The sequence below is a fragment of the Pecten maximus genome, chromosome 17 (genome assembly GCF_902652985.1).
Source record: "Pecten maximus chromosome 17, xPecMax1.1, whole genome shotgun sequence".
Lineage (NCBI taxonomy): Eukaryota > Metazoa > Mollusca > Bivalvia > Pectinida > Pectinidae > Pecten > Pecten maximus.
This window is the reverse complement of record NC_047031.1, coordinates 21,529,488-21,550,225: the sequence shown is the minus strand read 5'-3', so window position 1 is coordinate 21,550,225 and position 20,738 is coordinate 21,529,488. Positions and strand designations below refer to the sequence as shown.

Sequence of the window (20,738 nt, the reverse complement as noted above, 5' to 3'; positions counted from 1 at the left end):
TGATAATTTCATGAAATGATTATGACTTTTGAAACGTTTTTCTCCAAGCCTTCGACCCTTTTCTTTGGAATGCACATAAGAGCATCGCTTTGAAGAAGAAGAAGAAGAAGAAGCTTAATTAAGCGGTATCATACACCTGCCTCTTTTTTCTAAGACTCGTCAATGATGCTGTGGATCAAATGTATTCGTTATAAAAGGCGAGCAACTCGAAACTCGAAATAGGTCAACAGAAATATTGAATTTCAATTATTTTAAATTCTGGATCTCAGCTGAACGTTAAATATATGTATATATTCAAATGAATAAAAACGTGACAAACAGGTTACGATTTTTTTCTTTTCCAGTTGATTCATCAATCCACATTTTGACTACCCACGGGACACGTCATAACTGAGTTAACAATAATTTTTGTTTTTCTTTTATAGATTCTTAAACAACATCATACTGCACCACAAAAAATCCTATACATCGCATGCGAATATATTATAGATATACAAGAGTATATATCATAGATACCTTTGAATACGATATGGAATCAAAGACTTCTTTATCTGAGTAGGATTGTATACAGCGGCAACCATCGGATGTGACGTTACAAGGGCGTCGTCATCAAAAGCGTCTTGAAGTTCATCGACGACAAATATTTCGAACTGTAAGGAAGTTGAAATACACTTTCAGGTTTCAAAAACTAAAAAAACAGTGGCATTCAATTATGATCAAATCTGCCATTTTACAATAATAATAAGATCTATATAATCCTATATAAAGCTATCTTATACACCAATATCCTTGAAAATAAAAACAAAGTATTAAGATAATACATTCAGTCGTCTTCGGTCAATCGATGCCGAACTCAGTAATTATACATGACCAAAGCTAATTATAACTCCGTTGTTTATACACAAAAGTCATCAAATCGACACAAATCCCCTGCAGTTAAACCTCTTAAACATACTGCAAAACGTTTTGCGACAATCTCGTTTATTGTTTCATAAAAGTATATCAAAACATTGGTCTTAAATGAAGTCGCTTAAGAGATGAAATCTAATAAAAAAATAATAATAATAGTGGCCGTGTCCTTGACCCTGGCACCTGGAAACACGAACGAGTTATTTGCATGCTTGAATAATGTATGAAGTTTATTTATAATTCGTTTTAAAATGAGGTCGTTGAAAAAGGTTGGACGAGCACACGTACAGAACGCTATATCCTCCCTTTTATCATAAACTGGTTTTAAGTATAGATGTTTTCAAAAATTTACCAAAGCATAAGGAAAATGAACGCCACTACGTCAATATGTGAATCCTATTAGCAAGTGTATGCATGCTAACTTACATATTTCCAGTCCGGAAACTTATGGTCTGCTCCAAAATATTCTACGAACGTCGCAAATCCTTCATTGAGCCACAGATCGTCCCACCAGTCCATGGTCACTAGATTTCCGAACCACTAAATTAAACAATGGGCGGATGTCAAGATAATATTGGTGAAAGATTTGGTGTCTTTATAAAGCAGTCATTACTGTGACGCATGACTATGCACGTAATGTTATCCATACTTATCAAATGTGTGTTTATCCTACATTATATACATACAATTGTATTGTACATTTGAAAATCCTTGTTGGTAGTAGGAAAAGAAAGTTTACAGAACAAACCGTAAACCAATAATAAAAAGATAATCATTATGTTAAACATGGATTCTACAGTGGAGAAGTTGGATTTTCTTCTTCCCGCATTGGCTTTATTTTGACATTACAATATCAAAAATAAATGTCGTTGCTCAACTGAAGTTGATCCTTTTGGTTTTCCTAGGAGGGTTATAGCGTGCGTTGATTCGAGATATCGACAAGTGAATTCGTCCCTGTGGTGAGCTAGTTTGTACGTGAGGACACCTTACCTGGTGAGCTAGTTCGTGCGTGACGATACGTTACCTGGTGAGCGAGTTCGTGCGTGATGACGGTGGTGACACGTTGTTTATTAGACTCTGACGACACCCCTGGTTCATACAGCATGGCTGTCTCTCTGTATGTAATTAGTCCCCAGTTCTCCATGGCGCCGGCCGCAAAGTCGGGGATGGCGATCATGTCTAATAACAAATAGCTAAAACTTAAAGTCACAAGATACGATTCAGCACAAGGATATAAATCTACATTTCATTTTTAAAACATTTTCATGCACTTTCCTCGTCGAAGAAAAAAAATATACATTGATATGATACGTTAAGACATTGATGAACAATAACAACTGTTGTTAAAAGATCATTCGATGCTAACTGTAATGGGCATGTGAATTGGTACAGTAATCATTTCATCCATACCTTGCTTTGGTAGAGGGAACCTTATTCCAAAGAAGTCTTCGTAAAAGTTTAATGTTGATACCCCAACATCCAGTGCAAAATTAGCTTGGTTTACCTTTTCTGGTGTAGCCCAGGCGCTGTACTATATAAAAGTAAATAGAATCTTCATCAACAACATCACAAACACAAAAATGCTGCATTGTATACATTATCGCATTATTACCTACATAAATTAATACACATGCATGCAAATTACACTTACAAAACTAATTATTTCAGAAAAGGCATTTTTATAGGTTAGAAACTGTTCTCACGCTGACCAATGTGCACATGTTTAATTCTTACCGTAACGCTGTTTTTTGTCAGGTTAGACTTGCTCTGGAAATTACATACGATCATGGCCACTAGATATGTAGACATAACTGGAGATTCCTGGTAAACATCAGCAACGAATCCGTCTTTCCTGAAAATATCAAACGGCTAATCTGATTGGACAATAATGACCACATGACTTAAAAATGCACTCGCCCTCATCAATAATTGAATAGTCAAGCATACTCATAAGAAATAATACTTTTACGATATGACTCACATTTTGGCCACCAAATTTATAAATATTTCCTAACCGAGCAATGCTATCAAACCATTTTAATACGCAAATATCTAATGAAATCAGAGAGTATCAGGAAAACCTAGGCGGGCATTATGTAGGCTCCTTTCCCTCTACATTTCTCTCTGGAATATTGATTCCGTTTTTTGTTCACATTTTGAGAGCATGACATTACCTGGGATTGACATAGACTTTGAAGCAGAATATGCTTGCTTAACCATATTTTAGTACTTTATCAAACATTTCTGTGTAAATATGTTTTGCTCATATTTTGGCCTCAGATTATTTACATTTGAGATACAAACGTCGTATACATATCCGGTTTTATTTATGTGGAAGCAGTAATAACACGACTATTTGTTCTAATGTTATTAACTCAACGTAACCCACCAAGTCTTTCCCTTGGTTTCCGTTGGCATGTTCGATAAAGAAACAAGTTCCGATTTCCTAATCAAAGTTATTTTAAACTTTGCTTTCATATTTGGCTCATCAAAACAAGGGAATGCTTTTCTGGCATGTGTTGGCTCCATCTTGGTCGTTGCCATGTATCTGATAAAATTAAATTAGTATTTGGTTAATGGAATCTTTAAAATATTTACATTTAAAACAATGATCAAATACTGTTCGGAGTTAATAAGAAATGAATCACCCATATAAAGTTAACAATTTAAGTTTCAAATTCAACAAAAATGTAATTTATTTGCAGCATGTTTTATGATTATGAATAACTTTTTTTAAAACTTACATTAAAATATATCAAATTTTTTTTTTTTAAATTTACATCGAAAATAATATTAAATAAATAGTTTTTCAAAAACTTACATTGTTTGGTTTCCATGCTGATAGGAACTGTAATACATGCCAACCATATTATCACGCAATGTTCCGCTAAACGCCATATGTAGTGAGTAGTTCTGACCAGCAGCCAAATCTTTCAACAGGTGTATAATTATAAACTGTCTTTCATCATCATATGATACTTTAGACACACCCACCGAACTTCCTCTCTGGTCAACAAGTCGAATATTCTCTTCATCAATTTCTAAATTAATTTGATGTAATGTGATATTGTCTGTCTTCTTTACACACGACACTTGTATTGTTATGTTACCACTGAACGTGAATTGTTGCGGGTCTGTTTTATAAAAGTCTGGGAACATCTCGAGCTCATACAAGGACGGAAGGACAGACCGTGGAAGTCTTACGTCCGTTAATACTTTAGACGGATCATTCCCAGCATTGTTTCCAAGCCAGACTCGTATTGTCTCCTTGTTCTTTTGCAGCCACTGGATGTTGGACTCTGTCTTTTCTACTGCTTGCTCGTAAGCCCTGGTTCCGGAGCCCATGTTTGGATTTTCAACTTTAAAGTCTCTAAGCTGAAGAAAACGATGGTATTATTAAAGCTAAGTTACATTGTCATTTCAGTTACAAAATTATACGTAAACTCACGATCAGAGATACCCAATTTATTTCCCAATTTTCGGTTCTTTGAGTTAGTGACCTAGAAATACATAACAAGTGTATGTCGATGGTTTTTATTCAAGGGTGGCATCTATTGTACTTTTACAAAATGTCAACTTATTAACTTTCAATAATTTTCCACCGTAGCCAAAAGAATATATTTTTTAAATGCATAGACCGTTAATAATAAACAATATATATATGGTATATACATGTTAAGCACTGTGCTTTCTAAACGTTTTTGCATTTCGCAATTCGCCGTATGTAGAGCTTAATAATGTATAGTTGAAAATATAACGGGAAATCATTTTTTAATTTGCTAATATGAAATACAGCGCGAATGTCTATAAACACGCTGAATAGGATATTAATGTTTTCTAGACGTGAAATTAACATTAATGCAGTATGCTTTTTTTAAAGTAAACATAATCAAACATATACAGAATCAATTTAATGATAAAGCGCTGGCAAAACGCAACTTACCTGCTGTAAGTCAAATTCGGTGTTGAAGGACCTAGTTACCCCAGAAATAAGACTTGAAAAGGAAAATGATCCTCCTCCAAATCTACAATACAAGCCAGGAAAGTTTGAGACATCATAATAGAAGGTAAAGAGAGGAAAACTATCTTCATCCAAATCTATAAATACGCCAGAAACGTGTGAGATATATCAGAAGATGCAAACTAGAACCGTTAACCAGAAAATAGCTCTATCAAATGTGTTTAATGGAAGGAAAACATTTTCATTAACGTTAAAAGTAAACCTATTTTGTGGAAGGTGCTACCTTTGTCAGGGTTCTAGTGTATGCAGATTTATGATTATTTTCATATCTATCTTTTATAACTTAATGTTCGACCATTACGAGACATTAAATATAACTCACTCTGTCATCAGGGTGTTCCATTTGGCCCTAACAAAGTTCCATGCCAGATCCCGACCAATGGAATGACCAGACACATATATAATGACGTAACTAGCGTCCTGCTTTTTGACCTCGTTTGAATCCAAACTCATATCGAGATACCTATAAAATGAACCATACACATCTATATATGTGCGATAAATTAATGAAGGACCAACTCACTTGATCGCTTAAAATTCAAACAATTGAATGTCTAGTCTTTTTATACATTGTAAAAATAATGTTCTCTGGTAAGGTTCGATTTATAAAGGAACATGGCAAGCCTTATCAAATCAAGTGAATGATAATGGTATCGATACACAACCAATTATACCCTAATAAACTGTCGTACCCTGCATTACCAATTATCTCAATATATAAAACAGCTGTAATAAGATTCTATTTAGGCAAAAATCAACAAATCATAATACAAACGGTACGTGAAATCCAAGTGTTTTTATCTTCTTTTTTTAAAATTTTATCCTTATTATTATTTTCGTTCATTGATGTGCGGAAAGATGCTTTAATAAAATACCAAACCATTGAAAACGTTATTTCAACAGAAAATATTCCGTGTTATAAACGTTGTCTTCAGACAAACACATGATAATGAAATTGTAACAGAAAAAAATTCGCTGTTGTATCTTATTATTCTGAGCCCTTGGTGATTAAACTCACTTGCTGAGAATCCACGGCTTCTTGGAACACGACAGAGAGTAGAGGATTCGTTTCTTTTCGGCGGCGTTATTACTTGTCTTGTACTGGCTATAGAGGAAGTCCCACTCAAGGGCACCACCCTCTGCAATACCAGTACAGTACACGGCCTGTTTCACGTCAGGGTCGATCCTGGGGAAGAGACAAAATACTATATCCCATCAAGATCATGGAAATGATATTTTCTTCCACTTATTGACGAGTAATTTAACTTGCTGATATTTCCTCTTGATTTAAACCATTTAAAATCTCGATTAGTCAATACATAACACAATTTGTTTGTTTCTTAACGGAAAGCAAAAAAATATATATGTACATTTATTGCGTATTGGAATATTTCTTTTTCCATTGAGGTCCATTACAAAATTGATTGTATAAAAGGACTACATACTTTGACTTCAGAAATATTTTGCTTGAAGAGTGTCAAAATGTAATGAACAGTCTATAAAGGTACTCGATAAAAATTCAAAATAAAGACAAAAGGGATTTTTCTTATTGGAACGTCAATGAGAAAATCCAGGGGAAAGTAAATATGTTTGAAGATCTAAAGACAGTAGAACAAACCGAATCAGATCACAGAAAAGAGGCTTTCTCTCTGATAGTATTGTGTTGTTGCTTCAATAGATTACACAAGGAGTCTCTTGATATATTTAGAAGAGAGAATACCACGTATAGATAAGCTTAATATTATTTTTATAAAGGCTCTTTATTTTGTTTTGTTTTTATATGTACAAGGCGTATTCTAATCCGTGTATATCTCCCATCACAGACTGAGAAAACACTCATATCCGTGCAATATCATTTAACCTTTACCCCTACCTAGAGTACAATATAGTAAGAGCTATGATAATCAATCAAAAGGGACAAATCAGTTGGATACAGCCTGTATCTTGTTGTAAGACCTACTTGTTACTGCTGGGATCAACCATCCATTCCTGGAACATGTCGGTAGCTGTCCTCACACACTCCTCGATCCCGTTACCACACGCCTGACTCGACATCGAGATACGCAACATCCTGAAACAAAGACAACAGTCAATTGACCTCAATCATTCAGTTTTTATCAGTTTAAACATATCTTATTGGCATGTAAAATTACAAAGGTCAGTAAGTCTTACGACTTCTCCCTATATCTACCTTTCAAGATGTCCATCAGTATCCTTTGCGCGCAGCCCGACGCTTTCAAACGGTTTGGAGACCAGATTTCTGATGACTGCAGTAAAGTCTCCGTATAGTTCTGTCCTCATCAGCATTTCGTCGGCATATCCCAGCTGGGCGAGGGCAGCATGCCAAGGGACGTAATCCAGTTCGTCCCTCAGATAATCTATCATGTCCAGGGCTGTTTCCAACGGCAGTTCACCAGCACTGTCAAATATACCACCGTGTTTACCGCACACACCTTAACTCATGGAAATGGAACATAATTCAATAATGTTGGGTTTTTTTTTTTTTTTTTTTTAATGTTTTCTTTTACTATTTTCTTAGCGTGTTTCATATCAAATCCGTGGTAAATAATTATCAATTACAATTCCATTAAGGAATTAACTGATTTGTATGGAACGGATTTTTTGTAGAAATCGATCGGTTTTTACTTCCCAGTATAAAGCAGAGGCATTGGTACAAAATACATTGTACACTTGTTGTTTTCTAGATAAATACCCTTTTATGATACCACTTACTTGGCAAGATTCCAGGCATCGTTGATCAGCTGTCCCCGGTTGATAGTGTGAATAACCTGTTATGAATACACAAGTGAATAGTTTATACATGTACGTATCCCAAATTGGCAACTTAGACACACTCATCCCAGGGATTCACATCCCGGATTCTATATCCACGGGATGATATTTCATTATTCTTTCATGCGATATGTATGCATGTCAAGTTTAAAAACAAGACAACTATATACTACCTCTTTGCAGTCAACAAAAAAACAAAAAACAAAAACAAAAAAAGGTAGCTATGTACCACGAACTTAATTAACGTAATTCATTAAAAAATATATCGGTTTTACCTACCTTGTGATCATTCTTCAGTTGATTAGTTAAAGCAGCCCAGTTGTCACTATCATAATTCACCCGGTAAAATCCAAATTGTTGGACGTTTGCCAAAAACCAGTCACCATCTTGCATAGGTTTCTTCAGTGTTATTTCTGATTGATAAACGTCTCGTGAAAATATTTGACATTTTGTATATTTTGTTCTCCGATATATATGTATTATAAACAAATCAGTGACGCCTGGTTAGCTACACGCTACCTTGGATTATGTTTTCCCCAATATGCTCCTCTATTGGCCACTTCAAACTAACAACGGTGTCGACGAATAGCTAACAGAGAGTCATGTTAAGTGATGTCGGTTGGAGATTTTTTTTATTATTTTTTCCCTTTTTTGGGGAGGGGGGGGGGGGGGGTATTTCTCACAAATCTGTTGTTTTTTCATAAACATTGTTATAACGACACCAAGGATATAGTATCTATCAATATAAATCAAAATTCTAAATATTATACCCAAGATGAATTAAAAAATAAAAGCATCGCACAGCTATTTCGTCCATCTGGGACTCGTAAGTGGTGCTAATGGCTTGAAGTGTTAACACCGATGAGGTTAGGGCGGAAACTCAAAATTCCATGAAAAAAATGTCAAAATTTGGACGGGCACGTGCAGTAGCCCGTCCATTTATCTAATTTCTTAATTCCAATTATATGATATTTAAAAAGAATGACATTTTGCTACAATATACATATGAAGATAATAAGACTCACCGTCTACTTTGTTTTTGTGCCAGTACACGTCTGCACTAGTCTGGTTAAAGTTGACATCAGATTTGAAAGTAACAGTAGCTGGAACCATCCAGGTGTAACTATGGAAACAATTATCTAATTAAAATTTCTAAAACATCGTTGATACATATTAATTATGAATAAAATTTTAGGGTAAAAAGGCTGAATAGTAATATTATGAACTCAATTGTGTTGATGCGAGATAAACATTATCCATCTTACAGCCGTTTTGTGAAATAAATAAAAAAAACATTGACAAAGTTCGTATTTAAAAGGAATAAAAACGAATTTATGACTAAGCTGATCACATATAAAACATATGAATGTATTACATATATCCAAACCGTCTACAAAAATATCTTTTAATTGAAAAAAAGAAGCTGCATAATATTAAACTTTATTTTTCTGTGACATGAAATAATGTCATCATTGATGATTTATACTTGTGCAATTCATGATTATCCATAAGTACTTGTAAGGGGAGACAAATCTCCCAGTGTCTGTGGCATTAGGGTTGGTAAGGAAGCGCTTCTGAGTGGCCCGTAATTGTGTATTGTTGACTTTACGGAGGGTAACGACGGGGTAGTTCATCTGAAGTATCCACGTGTTCATAATGTTCTTCACTTCAAGGTCACGTTTCTCATCTTTAATTTGCTAACATAATAGAATAAATTGATATGAAATATTTCAGTAAAGTGCAAACCTAAAATAAACAACAAAATTAAAATAAGGGAAAAAACAGATTAATTATTCATAATTAACATTTATCGGAAAAACCTTGCGAGAAATGAATTTTATAATTTACAGTAATTACGATTTGTCCACATTCATGCAACAAAAAATGTTAAAATGTTTGATTATGAATACAACATATATGTGTTTATTTATAGCGCTGCAGAAAGATGTCGAGATATTTTGATAATTTTCAAAAGATGCAAAAATTTAGAACGCTATTGTTTCCATAATAAAGAGCAAACACTGATGATAGAGGTTATAGGTGACCATATTTACCCTACTTACGGTGTTAATATGTCCAAGTTTAATCGATATTCAGGAGCTTGTTCCCAATATTACAATTTCCGTGACAGATGTGGACGAATAACGGAGAAATGAAGCCATAACATGGTTTTGAGAGATGCAGGTTGATAAAGACCATGGGGAAATTCTTATCAACAACATGATCTCATTTTGAAATATTCTTTTTCCTGATACGATATTGAGTCTGTCATATTCGATGCTAAACGAAGCCTGGTGGTGCCGTTGTCACTACCCTAGTTCTGATTTTGAAAATGTGACTAAACCATGAAGCAGACGACGCTAACTCCCATTTATCACCTGGTCTTGATTTCTCGATACTTTTTCAACTGTACTGATGCAAATATATATTTTTGTTCTCATTTTGTCCACGTTAACCGAATTTTAGTCAGAATTACAGTTTCATTAATATGTTGGTATTGTGTGTTGTTTTGATTGACAGGAACAAAGTCTTTAATTTTCGAGACTCATGTCAAGTTTTAGGTATCTACAGCAATACATACCTGTTCCATTGCAGTCCATAAATCATTGTGGTCGGCATTTTTGTATTCTCTCTGTTTGAGGTATCTCTGAAAAATGTAGAAGATATTAGATTGCATCATTTAAAATAGTCTAATACCTCAATGCGCACGGGCAAGTGACATTTGATAAAGAAAATAAATAGAATAAGAAATTCTGCTAGATTTCTTTATATTACATTATTTACATTTACATTACCTCATTTATATTTGCATTATATAATTTATTTACGCTATGAAGTGAAGGAGTTTTGTCTATTCAATTGCGAACCAAACTAGGAATTATCAAATACACATTTCGTAATATATTTCTAAATCATAGCAGTGAAAGAAAATATTTCATATTGATATTTTTTCAATTAATTTAGCAAATTTCACATTATTATCATTGTTGCATTTTGTAATAAAATGCCATTGTAATTGTCCTTTGCAAATATATTGAGAAGCCATATTTTATTTTTTTGTTAGGAAAATAATATGAATAATTCCATCGATTAAAAATATGTTTCTTTCAGTCATCAAATATCCAAAATTATAAAACTGATAAAATATATACCTGAATTCCAAGCTGAAACGTCTTGTCTCCGCAGAAAAACCGCATCATTCGGATCACACTGGCTCCCTGAGAAATATCATAAGGTTATGTTCTTATCTGAGAGCGTGTAATAAAATTTTGCATGCAAAACAAAGGATTAGACATTGTTATGCTTACACCGTATGCTTTTATTTTCACATGATGATTCGTAAATTACAATACACCTGTGACGTAATGCTGTTGTGACGTTAATGAAAGCAAAGACATTTCTCAGTAAAAATACATGTTGGTTATTTCTTTTTATTTCTGTAAGAAATCATTCACACTGTATCATATGAAACTATTTTCGATATGTACGTAATGTACCTAAACCCATTGACGTTTTCTGGATATGAATTGTTTTATGATATTTCAATACCTTTCTTTTGAATATCATATTGAAATAGTTGTAATATGTATGGTAAAGTTCTTTGAAATACTAAAAAAATCGCTACTGCTTGTGTCTGACCTTGGAGTAGGATATCGTGTCGAACACTTCATTGATTTGGTCAGGATTAGCTACTGATGCGAACAGCGGATGTGATGTCACAAGAGCATCAAAGTCAAACGCATCCTGGAGCTCCGAAATGGTGAATATATCAAACTGCAAAAAACATGAAAACGCTTTACATGTATTACAAAATAGCATTATAAATCTATGATGTGTCTTCTGAACGAAATAATGATAATCATTAATTGGCCTACATTTACATTGTTTTCTGAAGAGCAATGCATGAATGAAATAAATTGTTTATAGAGACGGTTTATTACAATTGTTTTCATACTGTAAACGTGGAAATTTTACGCGAGGGACAAATTTACGCTAAATATGCGGAGTCCTCTTGATCGCGAACAATTTCCACTACGCGTATTATTTTGATATCACTTTGAGTAATCTAAAACCACAAATGAAGGCAATCGCGAAAATTACCCCCACGCGTAAAGTTTACATATCGAAATCGCGAAATTTAACCCATTTAATCACATTAGAAAACATACGTAGGTCCAGTCCGGGAATTTATTGTCGGCTCCCAAGTATTCCACAAAAGTTGCAAATCCTTCATTTAGCCAGAGATCGTCCCACCAATCCAGTGTCACAAGGTTTCCGAACCACTGTCAAAATAAAGGTAACAAATTCCTACAAGAACATTAACACTTAAATAACATAAATAATCAATTGTTGAGGTGAAAAAGTAAATTGCATTGTATACATCAAGTTCAAATTACTGTAAATAGGGTTCATAACATAATTTTGATGAAAATGAAATACAAATCTGAAGGAAGAGTGTAAAGATATCAAAAATATGAAGATTCGCTCTATAAAAAAGTTTGATGTCACATGGTTTGTTGTGATAGCCGGAGGATAACAGCTATATTACCATATTGTTTCTTGAGTCAAGTTATTGTTTCTTAAAATGATTGTTTTGGGCTTTCACTCATCAACAAAAAAGTCTGTATTTGAAATAAGATAATGAATGCTTTCTTAAACAACTGGTAAACATTTTTTTGTAGATATGTATACAAGGTTTCCAAGCAGAAATATGTGGCGTTACATGGTGAGCGAGTTCGGGTGTGACGACACGTTACCTGATGAGCGAGTTCGTGGGTGATGACGGTGGTGACACGTTGTTTGTTGGACTCTGACGACACGCCTGGTTCATACAACATGGCTGTCTCTCTGTATGTAATTAGTCCCCAGTTCTCCATGGCGCCGGCCGCAAAGTCGGGGATGGCGATCATTTCTGCAGAAATATCAACCAATTAAATCACTAGATAACAAAACAAAACTGTCAAATTTCTTATTGCCAAAATGTTGCTAAAATTAAATGAAGTAGATACTTCCGTTTTAATCATGCTTGTTAAATCGAAACGATTCTGTACTGTGATTTACAGTTTACTTCTTACAGAACACTATTTTATGCCGTCTTGTAATTGTTTAGTAACTCAATCGATAAAAAACATGTAAGTTATTTTCCGAAAAGTCACATTAAATGTCGTGGTAATGACAGGAGCCATGCTTACCTTGCTTCTTCAGTGGAAACTTGATATCGAAGAACTCCTCGTATAGAGTAATCGTATCAATACCAACATCGAGAGCGAAAACTGCCTGGTCTATCATATCCTTGGGTGCCAGGGCTCCATACTATGAATTAAGCAAGGATTGCGGTAAAATGATGTTATCCTATGCATATTCATATACATATTCATATTCATATTCACAGAACGCTTTATATATACACCATAGCATAATACGTCATAAAAATGACGTCATCGTATGATTAGCATCAGGAAAATAATCAATATAGATCGATCTGTAAAGAATTTTATGCCGTTTTAAAAGTATAAATGAATACTGGTTTATGTTTGGTCAAGTATTACTGCGACGTTCTGACTTCCTCTCTATAGAAGCATTTAGAACAGTTGCCATAAAATCGGGGGGATTTTTTTCCCCCGATATATTAGTTTTAAATGCTTCCAGTTTTTTTCTTTTATCTATGAAACATTAAATGAAACTAATTATTATTTACTATACCAGCTTTCGCTTTTGAGGTACAAAATGTTAAACTTAAGTTGTAGTGATACATACAGTAAACACAATTATCTTATTTATCTACGATAATATTATTCACTACATAATTGTACTTACATATATGCCATTTTTCGTTGTACCGTTTATATGGGCAAAGTCACAGACAACAAATGCTACGAGGTACGTGGACATAATCGGCGATACATAATACTGGTCAGCCCGAAGATCGCCATCTCTGTAGTAAAGTAATCAAATATACATAAAATGAATTATAATAGATCTTTATAACCTCATTCTGGTTAGAACGGGTGTCACACAACCATTTATGTATCATTTATGCAAAATAGTTGAAAGAAATGTTGCTTTGTATTTCGGAGTATTTCATTATTAAGGCATTAATAACAAATAGTAAGTTGAAAGTTTACTATGGTCAAGAAAACAAATGTAAAATATCTTCAGAAGAATATTTATGTCGGTCTAAGTTTACACAGGCGTCAATGAAGCAGAAGACGCTTCCTCTTCTGGATGATCTGGTCTGATTCACATTGTACTTTCTGGTATCCGAGCAATCTACAATTCGTTGATATCTTTCCATCATTTTATCAATTTGGAGTTGGGAATTGTGGTTTCATGTCGGTAATCTTTATTATTTTTAAACTGATCAAGGTTGTTTAATGCGAAAACAACAACGACAACAGAATACTGAATCCTAAAGGAAAACGTAATTCTACATCCAAAGTTAAAAGTACAAATAAAGGATAGAAACACACTTGGATACTTTGAAACTGGGCCGTATTCATTCAAACGTATATTCATGCCAATTTTGTGCTCAGGCTCAAATACTTTTGATGATAAATCTGATATCTGAATTAATACTTTGTCAATAATTTAAATTAATTTCAAGTGAGCTTGATGTTTAGCTTTTTCATTTAAACCGTTATTTCATTATTTTTGAGCGAGTTCTAAAAAAAACTTGCTTGAGCACAAATATTATGTTTCATGAATACGGACCCTGGTGCTGAATGCCAATAATAATAATTTTATCATGTTGATGAATATCTTTTTCGACGGTGCATTGTGTTATATCATGCTCAGCGTTCCCACTGTGGTCGAGCTACGTGAGCCCAGATACTCCAGAAGGGAAAGCGTCTTTGGTCAATATAATTACACTGATTTTGTTTGCTGGATCTGCATGTTTGATAATGATATCAAGTCTGGTTGTCTGGTGACTGTTATTTTGAACTGAGCTTTCATGTTTGGTTCGTCAAAACAGGGAAATGTTTTCCTGGCATCTGTCGGTTCCATCTGTGTGGTGGCAATATATCTGTAATACAAATACATACAAATATGGTTTATTGATGCAGGTTTCGAATGCCTCTCCCGTTTTGTTGAATGAACTATAGTGCATTAAATTTTGATTAATTGTTGCTTATCATTTGAAGAGGAATAAACCAAAAATCCGTCACCTTTTAGGATCCATGACGTACAGAAGTAAACATGGCCGATATATTGTAGAAGCATAATTTACGCGGCGCTCAATCGTCATGGATTCCCAGTAGGATCGAATCAATTAATATTTTTTAAAAATCATGTTAAAAAATTCATATTTAATTGATTATTTTACGTTATCATGAATTTGATGATTAAGAAAGCCAAAGAAATCTACGGCAAATTTAAACAAAAACAAACAAGTAAAACCAAAAACATGGTCGAAAGATGTATATACATACACAGTTTTGCTATCCTGCTGGTAGGAACTGTAGTACAACCCGACCATGTCGTCCTTTAATGGTCCACTAAAGGCGATGAATAGCGTGTAGTTCGATCCAGCCTGTAGGTCACTGTCTAAATCCAGGATAAGAAATTGTCGCTCCAAGTCATACGTAATCTTCACCACGTTTGGAACTCTGACCCCGGAACCGGAAGTAACAATGACGCTATCCTCATCAATGGTAAGTAAATGGGTATGTAGTGTAATGTTGCTAGTAGACGCTACACAGGTTATGTGAATAGTAACCTTCCCTGTGAATTCAAAATCTTTCGGATCAGATTGATAAATATCTGGATAAATATCGAGTTCATATAAATATGGCAGCAGTGACCTTGGAAGTCTGACATCAGTAACATCCATTTGTTTTTTAGTGTTGTCTCTCAACCAAGATCTAACTGTTTCGAAGTTTTGTTTAAACCACTGAATATTGGATTCTGTCTTTTCAACTGCTTGTTCGTAAGCTCTGGTTCCTGAGCCCATGTCGGGGTGTTCAACTTTAAAATTTCGAAGCTATAACAAAATACGAATACATTAATTAAGAAGTCCAAATGGGTGTGCATAACTCTTAAAAAATTGTTTTTGGAGGACAAATATTTTTGTGGTTAAATTATATAACAATTTCTGATATATTGATACATGTCTCAAACTGGGATAAGACATAAACGGTGATATTTCTTTCCAACACATTATACAAGGCAATTTTCATTTAATATCACAGAAATATATTATTGTGAATACCAATATTTTGATGAGAGTTTGAACACATATAGAATCAGTAACAGAAATATAAATTTGACATTTTGTATCCGTTCTATTCCATTTCAACACATTTAAATATCTTACAAACCTGTTCCAGGTCAAATTCGGTGTTAAAGGAACTAGTAGTGTCGGATATGATATTTGAAAATGAGAACGATCCGCCACCAAATCTGTAAAATAATGTGATTTTTATTGTTAAGTATTAATTCATTAAATTATTGTTCGTGTTATTCATCAATGTTATATAATGCGGAATGGTTGTGCGATAGCAACACCAGTATCAGCGCCATTCAAACCAAGCTTAGTTGGATACAGTAGAGCCAAAATGAATTAAAACTGCATCATACATCAGTTTGGTCCTTCTTGTGATGCTTAAGACCTTAAGCGAACATAATAGGCTATCAAAAACTTGATATAGGTCCAAAAATGTCAAAATCTGGGTTGGGTGGTGTAAACAAATTCATGAATTTTTTAAAGTTAAAAAAAATCAATATTGGATAACTGAAGACCGTTAAGTACATGTGTACTTTCTTAATAATGTCCTTATTCAAATGAATTAAAACATAAGCAGCCTACGATACTGTGACCAATTTCTGTTTCTGAGCAGGGTACTTAGTATGCATGTATACGTCTAATGACATATCCTTAACCATTGTTTTTTCTTATAATAATTTCATATACTTAGTCGATATTTCAGTTATCTTTGCTCATCAGTCGTTATGAATATCTTGGATTCTAATACATAATTCATATTATAAAATACACTTTTATAGTCTACTAAATGAAACAAAATGAAGATAACCTTTTCCCTGTCATTTACAAGGTTAACAAATAATAAAAGGTATATATAGCTTATATATAGACGCCTTTAGGGGAACGAGGGCTGTTTTGGATATTGGGAGAGGGGGGGGGGGGGGGGGGGGGGGGGAACAAAGAGCTACCGGCGGGGAATCAACTATTCAAAATATTATCCCCTGCTGTTGCCTGTGGTTCACGAGGAGAAAATGGTCTGACGCATTCTACTGTCATCGGTTTACTGACCACAGCTATCAAGGATGTTAATGTTCTCAAATGGTAACGTAATATAATATAGGCCTTTTTAAGATTAACTACAAGTTCCAACACCAGTCTCTAGATGGAAATGACGTGTACATAAAATACATTCCATGATGACAACGCAGTCATTAACGTTAGGCATACCTTCAAGTCAGTTGTGAAATATGGATTTTCTTAATTATTTTGAGATACGCGTACTAGTAGTTGAATACAGGGTTTGTAGATAACAATACTCACTCGGTCAATAGAACATCCCATTTAGCCCGGATAAAGTTCCAGGCTAGGTCTCGGCCAATGGAGTGATCGGACACATATCGAATGACGTAACCAGCGTCCTGCTTTCTGACCTCTCGCGCATCCAAACTCATTTCGAGGTATCTGATGAGAAAATATGGCTGCTAGAATTACTCATTTAACTTAATTACCTAAGAAACGTAAATTGGTATTTTGATGAAAAAACAATTAAACAAAAACAAAAAACAAAACAAAAAAACAGATACCTATTTCCGGTTCCGGTACAACAGTCATATTGACGATTTTTAAATACTTAACTCATTTTGAGGCATATGATGACCAAAATAATCATAAAGCAACGGTCAAGAAATTCCGTTTAGAATCGTTTATTAGGATAACCTAGTAAAAGAAGGTCTGTAGTGATATTCTTGCGACGAACATTATATGTATAAATATAATTGTAAGTAATCACGGAAAGATGGCTTCACAATCGAAATTATACTGGTTGCCTTGAAGTTATAAATGAAAAAGTATTTAAGATTGTACACAAGTATACACACAGGTGTTATTAACGTAAGGAATTTAAACTCTATCAGAGTGTGATTTACATGTATGCTTATATATAGTACATATAATCTTTTGAGTAAATCACTATCGAAAATGAAGACTTTTGTTAGATTAGAGTATCCTTAACCTTAGCTGCAATGGTCAATTTAGATATTATGTAGCCATATTGATATATAAGGAATTACAAATTAAAATAGAGCAGGAAAGTAATTTTTGGTGTTTTTTTTTTAAATCAAACACTTTGTTTCTAAAGCATTATTTTGTTCGCATTCCTGTAACAAATGTTAACATAAGCACTAATTTCAAAATAATTTTTGTAGTTCCGTAACACAATGAAACAAAATGATACAGGTACTAAATGTCCAAATTGATTTCCAAAACCATCACGTGATAGCCACACTTACTTGCTTAGAATCCATGGCTCCTTGGAACACGACAGAGAGTAGAGAATTCGTTTCTTTTCGGCGGCGTTGTTACTTGACTTGTACTGGCTATAGAGGAAATCCCACTCCAGGGCACCACCCTCCGCAATACCAGTACAGTACACGGCCTGCTTCACGTCAGGATCAATCCTGGGGAGAAAAGTCACATTTAAATGCAGCAGTGGGTCACTACAAGAACATCGCTCTGTTCCGTAATGAGATCCTCAAGCAATTCCCAACAACTGACAAACAACCACACAGACAGTACCTACACTCGGTGAATTATAGCAAATTGATCGAGTATATATTTCACGTAAAAAGTAAACACACATTCTGATTAGAATATTTTATTATCAAAACAATACTGTTTCACGAGACATGTAACGCTGTATTTGATCGGCCAACCATCATTTCAATCAAATTTTCTTAAAACTTAGTACCGTTTGCCCTTTACAAAGCAAAACTTTCTGATCTTTTTTATCAGAGATTTGTTATTCGTGAGAATACCATTCTTCTACTTACTTGTTATTGCTAGGATCAACCATCCATTCCTGGAATATAGCTTTAGCTGTCCTCACACACTCTTCGACCCCGTAACCACACGCCTGACTCGATATCGAGATACGCAACATCCTGTTATACACCAAGGTGTTGTGTGTTAAAATTCATGTTAAATATAATGGCAAACTCATTGTCGACATCGCCATCTGAATTTTTAGTGGCATTTTTATCCCGACTTTTTCTCCTATTTTTGATAAAAAAAGTTTTAAGTATTTTGCATCTAAAGTCTGCGGGGACTTTTTGTTGTGAATCTATGATAATGCCACAATATACACTGACGAATGCAAGTATACGCTTATCAATTACTCAAGTCGATTTGGTTACATTTGAAACATAGTACACTTGTGTGTGTATAAAGATCTCCTTGCTTTAACATCTGTCGATAAAATTGTTTTATCATTCAATGGAAGAGTGCCAATATGTCGTGTCTTACCAAGCTGACAACTTTATAACAAAACATTGATTAGGTGTCAGAAGTATGTCTTTGCTCTTCCTTATCTTTATCTTTTTAAGTATAATGATATTCATTTAATTCAGATTGGTCACCCACCAGAGAGGCAGCTTTCACAAATACCATATCAATATATAAGCAGAAATGTATTTCAACCTTAAAATCGATAAAACAGCTACCTGACGGCAACGTCAATCATGTAACTTATGGTCAATACACGGACATATCTTTTTGTTGAGTATTCCTGAAAGAATATTTATTGGTATAATTATATATTTCGTACTTTTCCAGATGACCATCAGTGTCCTTTGCAACAAGACCAACGCTTTCGAACGGTTTGGAGATCAAATTCCGCATAGCATTTGTATAGTTGCCGTAAAGTGCCGTTCTCATCAGCATGGAATCTGTATATCCCAACTGGACAAGGGCAGCATGCCAAGGGACGTAATCCATCTCATCTTGAAGATAATCTATCATGCCTAAGGCTATCTTCAAAGGGATCTCGCCAGCGCTGAAAAAAATGGCGTTTATCATTGGTCAGAATCCATCTGATGATGTTATATTCTACATTACCTACACTTTATGTGATATAGGTGTATTCTAAATATTTCATTTCCTCATAATTTATTTATTTCCTTTTTTCCTCGTGATATTGATTTATAGGACAATTTCTTTTTTCGGGGGTTATTTATGAAGCTTTAAAGAAAGTAATACTTAGAAAGAAGTTCTTTAATGCATTGTCATGATCGTTAAGAAACGCCCCAACGTAATATTTGCCTTAATTGGGCGTACATACTTGATTTACCATTGATCCAGTTTTGTTCTTTTTATTTATATCATTCATGAAATGTCATAGAAATAGGTATAACAACATACTTTGCAAGGTTCCACGCATCGTTGATCAGCTGTCCCCTGTTTATTGTGTGAATAACCTGTCAAAGAAAAAAACATGAAGACTTTAACAAGCTAATTCGTAGGATATATATCCCCCGCTTTCCTCCCTTTCGTGAGGGGTTAATCTGATAATAATTGTTACCGTTTATTGCACGGAAATATCCAAAAATTACATTTTTCGTTTATCAAGGGGCCAAAACTCCGCCAAATAACGTCCGTGAAAAGTGGTCATCAAAGTTCGCCCAGCCATTTAGGGATTTAATGTTGTTATCACGTGTTAAGAAAAATCTGATAATATTTGTTGTAATTGCACGTAAACGTCAATTAGCAACATTTTTCATCAATCAATATTAAATACTTATATGGCGCCTCGGTCATATTTGATCGGCTTTTTTTTCCACGCACGTTATTTGGCGGAGTTATGGCCGATCGAACATGACCGAGGCGCCATATAAGCATTTAATATTGTTACCAAGTTTTAAGAAAATCCGATAATATTTGTTGTAATTGCACGGAAACGAAGTGTGACAGACGGACGGACAAACCCGAATAAATATCCCCCGTTTCGGTGAAAGTGAAGGATAAAAACTGATCAAGTAT

General features: G+C 34.4%; 1 protein-coding gene across 1 annotated transcript in view; it reads right to left on the bottom strand.

The window, feature by feature from the left end:
- LOC117315026 overlaps window positions 1-20,738 on the bottom strand; it is a 69,975-nt gene that overhangs the window by 14,353 nt on the left and 34,884 nt on the right. The window contains 32 exon segments of the mRNA XM_033869157.1: window positions 517-542; window positions 545-650; window positions 1,336-1,449; window positions 1,934-2,088; window positions 2,320-2,440; window positions 2,644-2,761; window positions 3,299-3,457; window positions 3,731-4,284; window positions 4,853-4,934; window positions 5,253-5,393; window positions 5,949-6,116; window positions 6,891-7,001; window positions 7,122-7,349; window positions 7,664-7,719; window positions 8,003-8,136; window positions 8,749-8,846; window positions 9,239-9,420; window positions 10,305-10,370; window positions 10,876-10,941; window positions 11,363-11,497; window positions 11,893-12,006; window positions 12,481-12,635; window positions 12,916-13,036; window positions 13,541-13,658; window positions 14,592-14,747; window positions 15,154-15,704; window positions 16,042-16,123; window positions 17,247-17,387; window positions 18,215-18,382; window positions 18,755-18,865; window positions 19,528-19,755; window positions 20,121-20,176. Of these exon segments, the coding sequence (XP_033725048.1) occupies window positions 517-542; window positions 545-650; window positions 1,336-1,449; window positions 1,934-2,088; window positions 2,320-2,440; window positions 2,644-2,761; window positions 3,299-3,457; window positions 3,731-4,284; window positions 4,853-4,934; window positions 5,253-5,393; window positions 5,949-6,116; window positions 6,891-7,001; window positions 7,122-7,349; window positions 7,664-7,719; window positions 8,003-8,136; window positions 8,749-8,846; window positions 9,239-9,420; window positions 10,305-10,370; window positions 10,876-10,941; window positions 11,363-11,497; window positions 11,893-12,006; window positions 12,481-12,635; window positions 12,916-13,036; window positions 13,541-13,658; window positions 14,592-14,747; window positions 15,154-15,704; window positions 16,042-16,123; window positions 17,247-17,387; window positions 18,215-18,382; window positions 18,755-18,865; window positions 19,528-19,755; window positions 20,121-20,176 (4,821 nt within the window).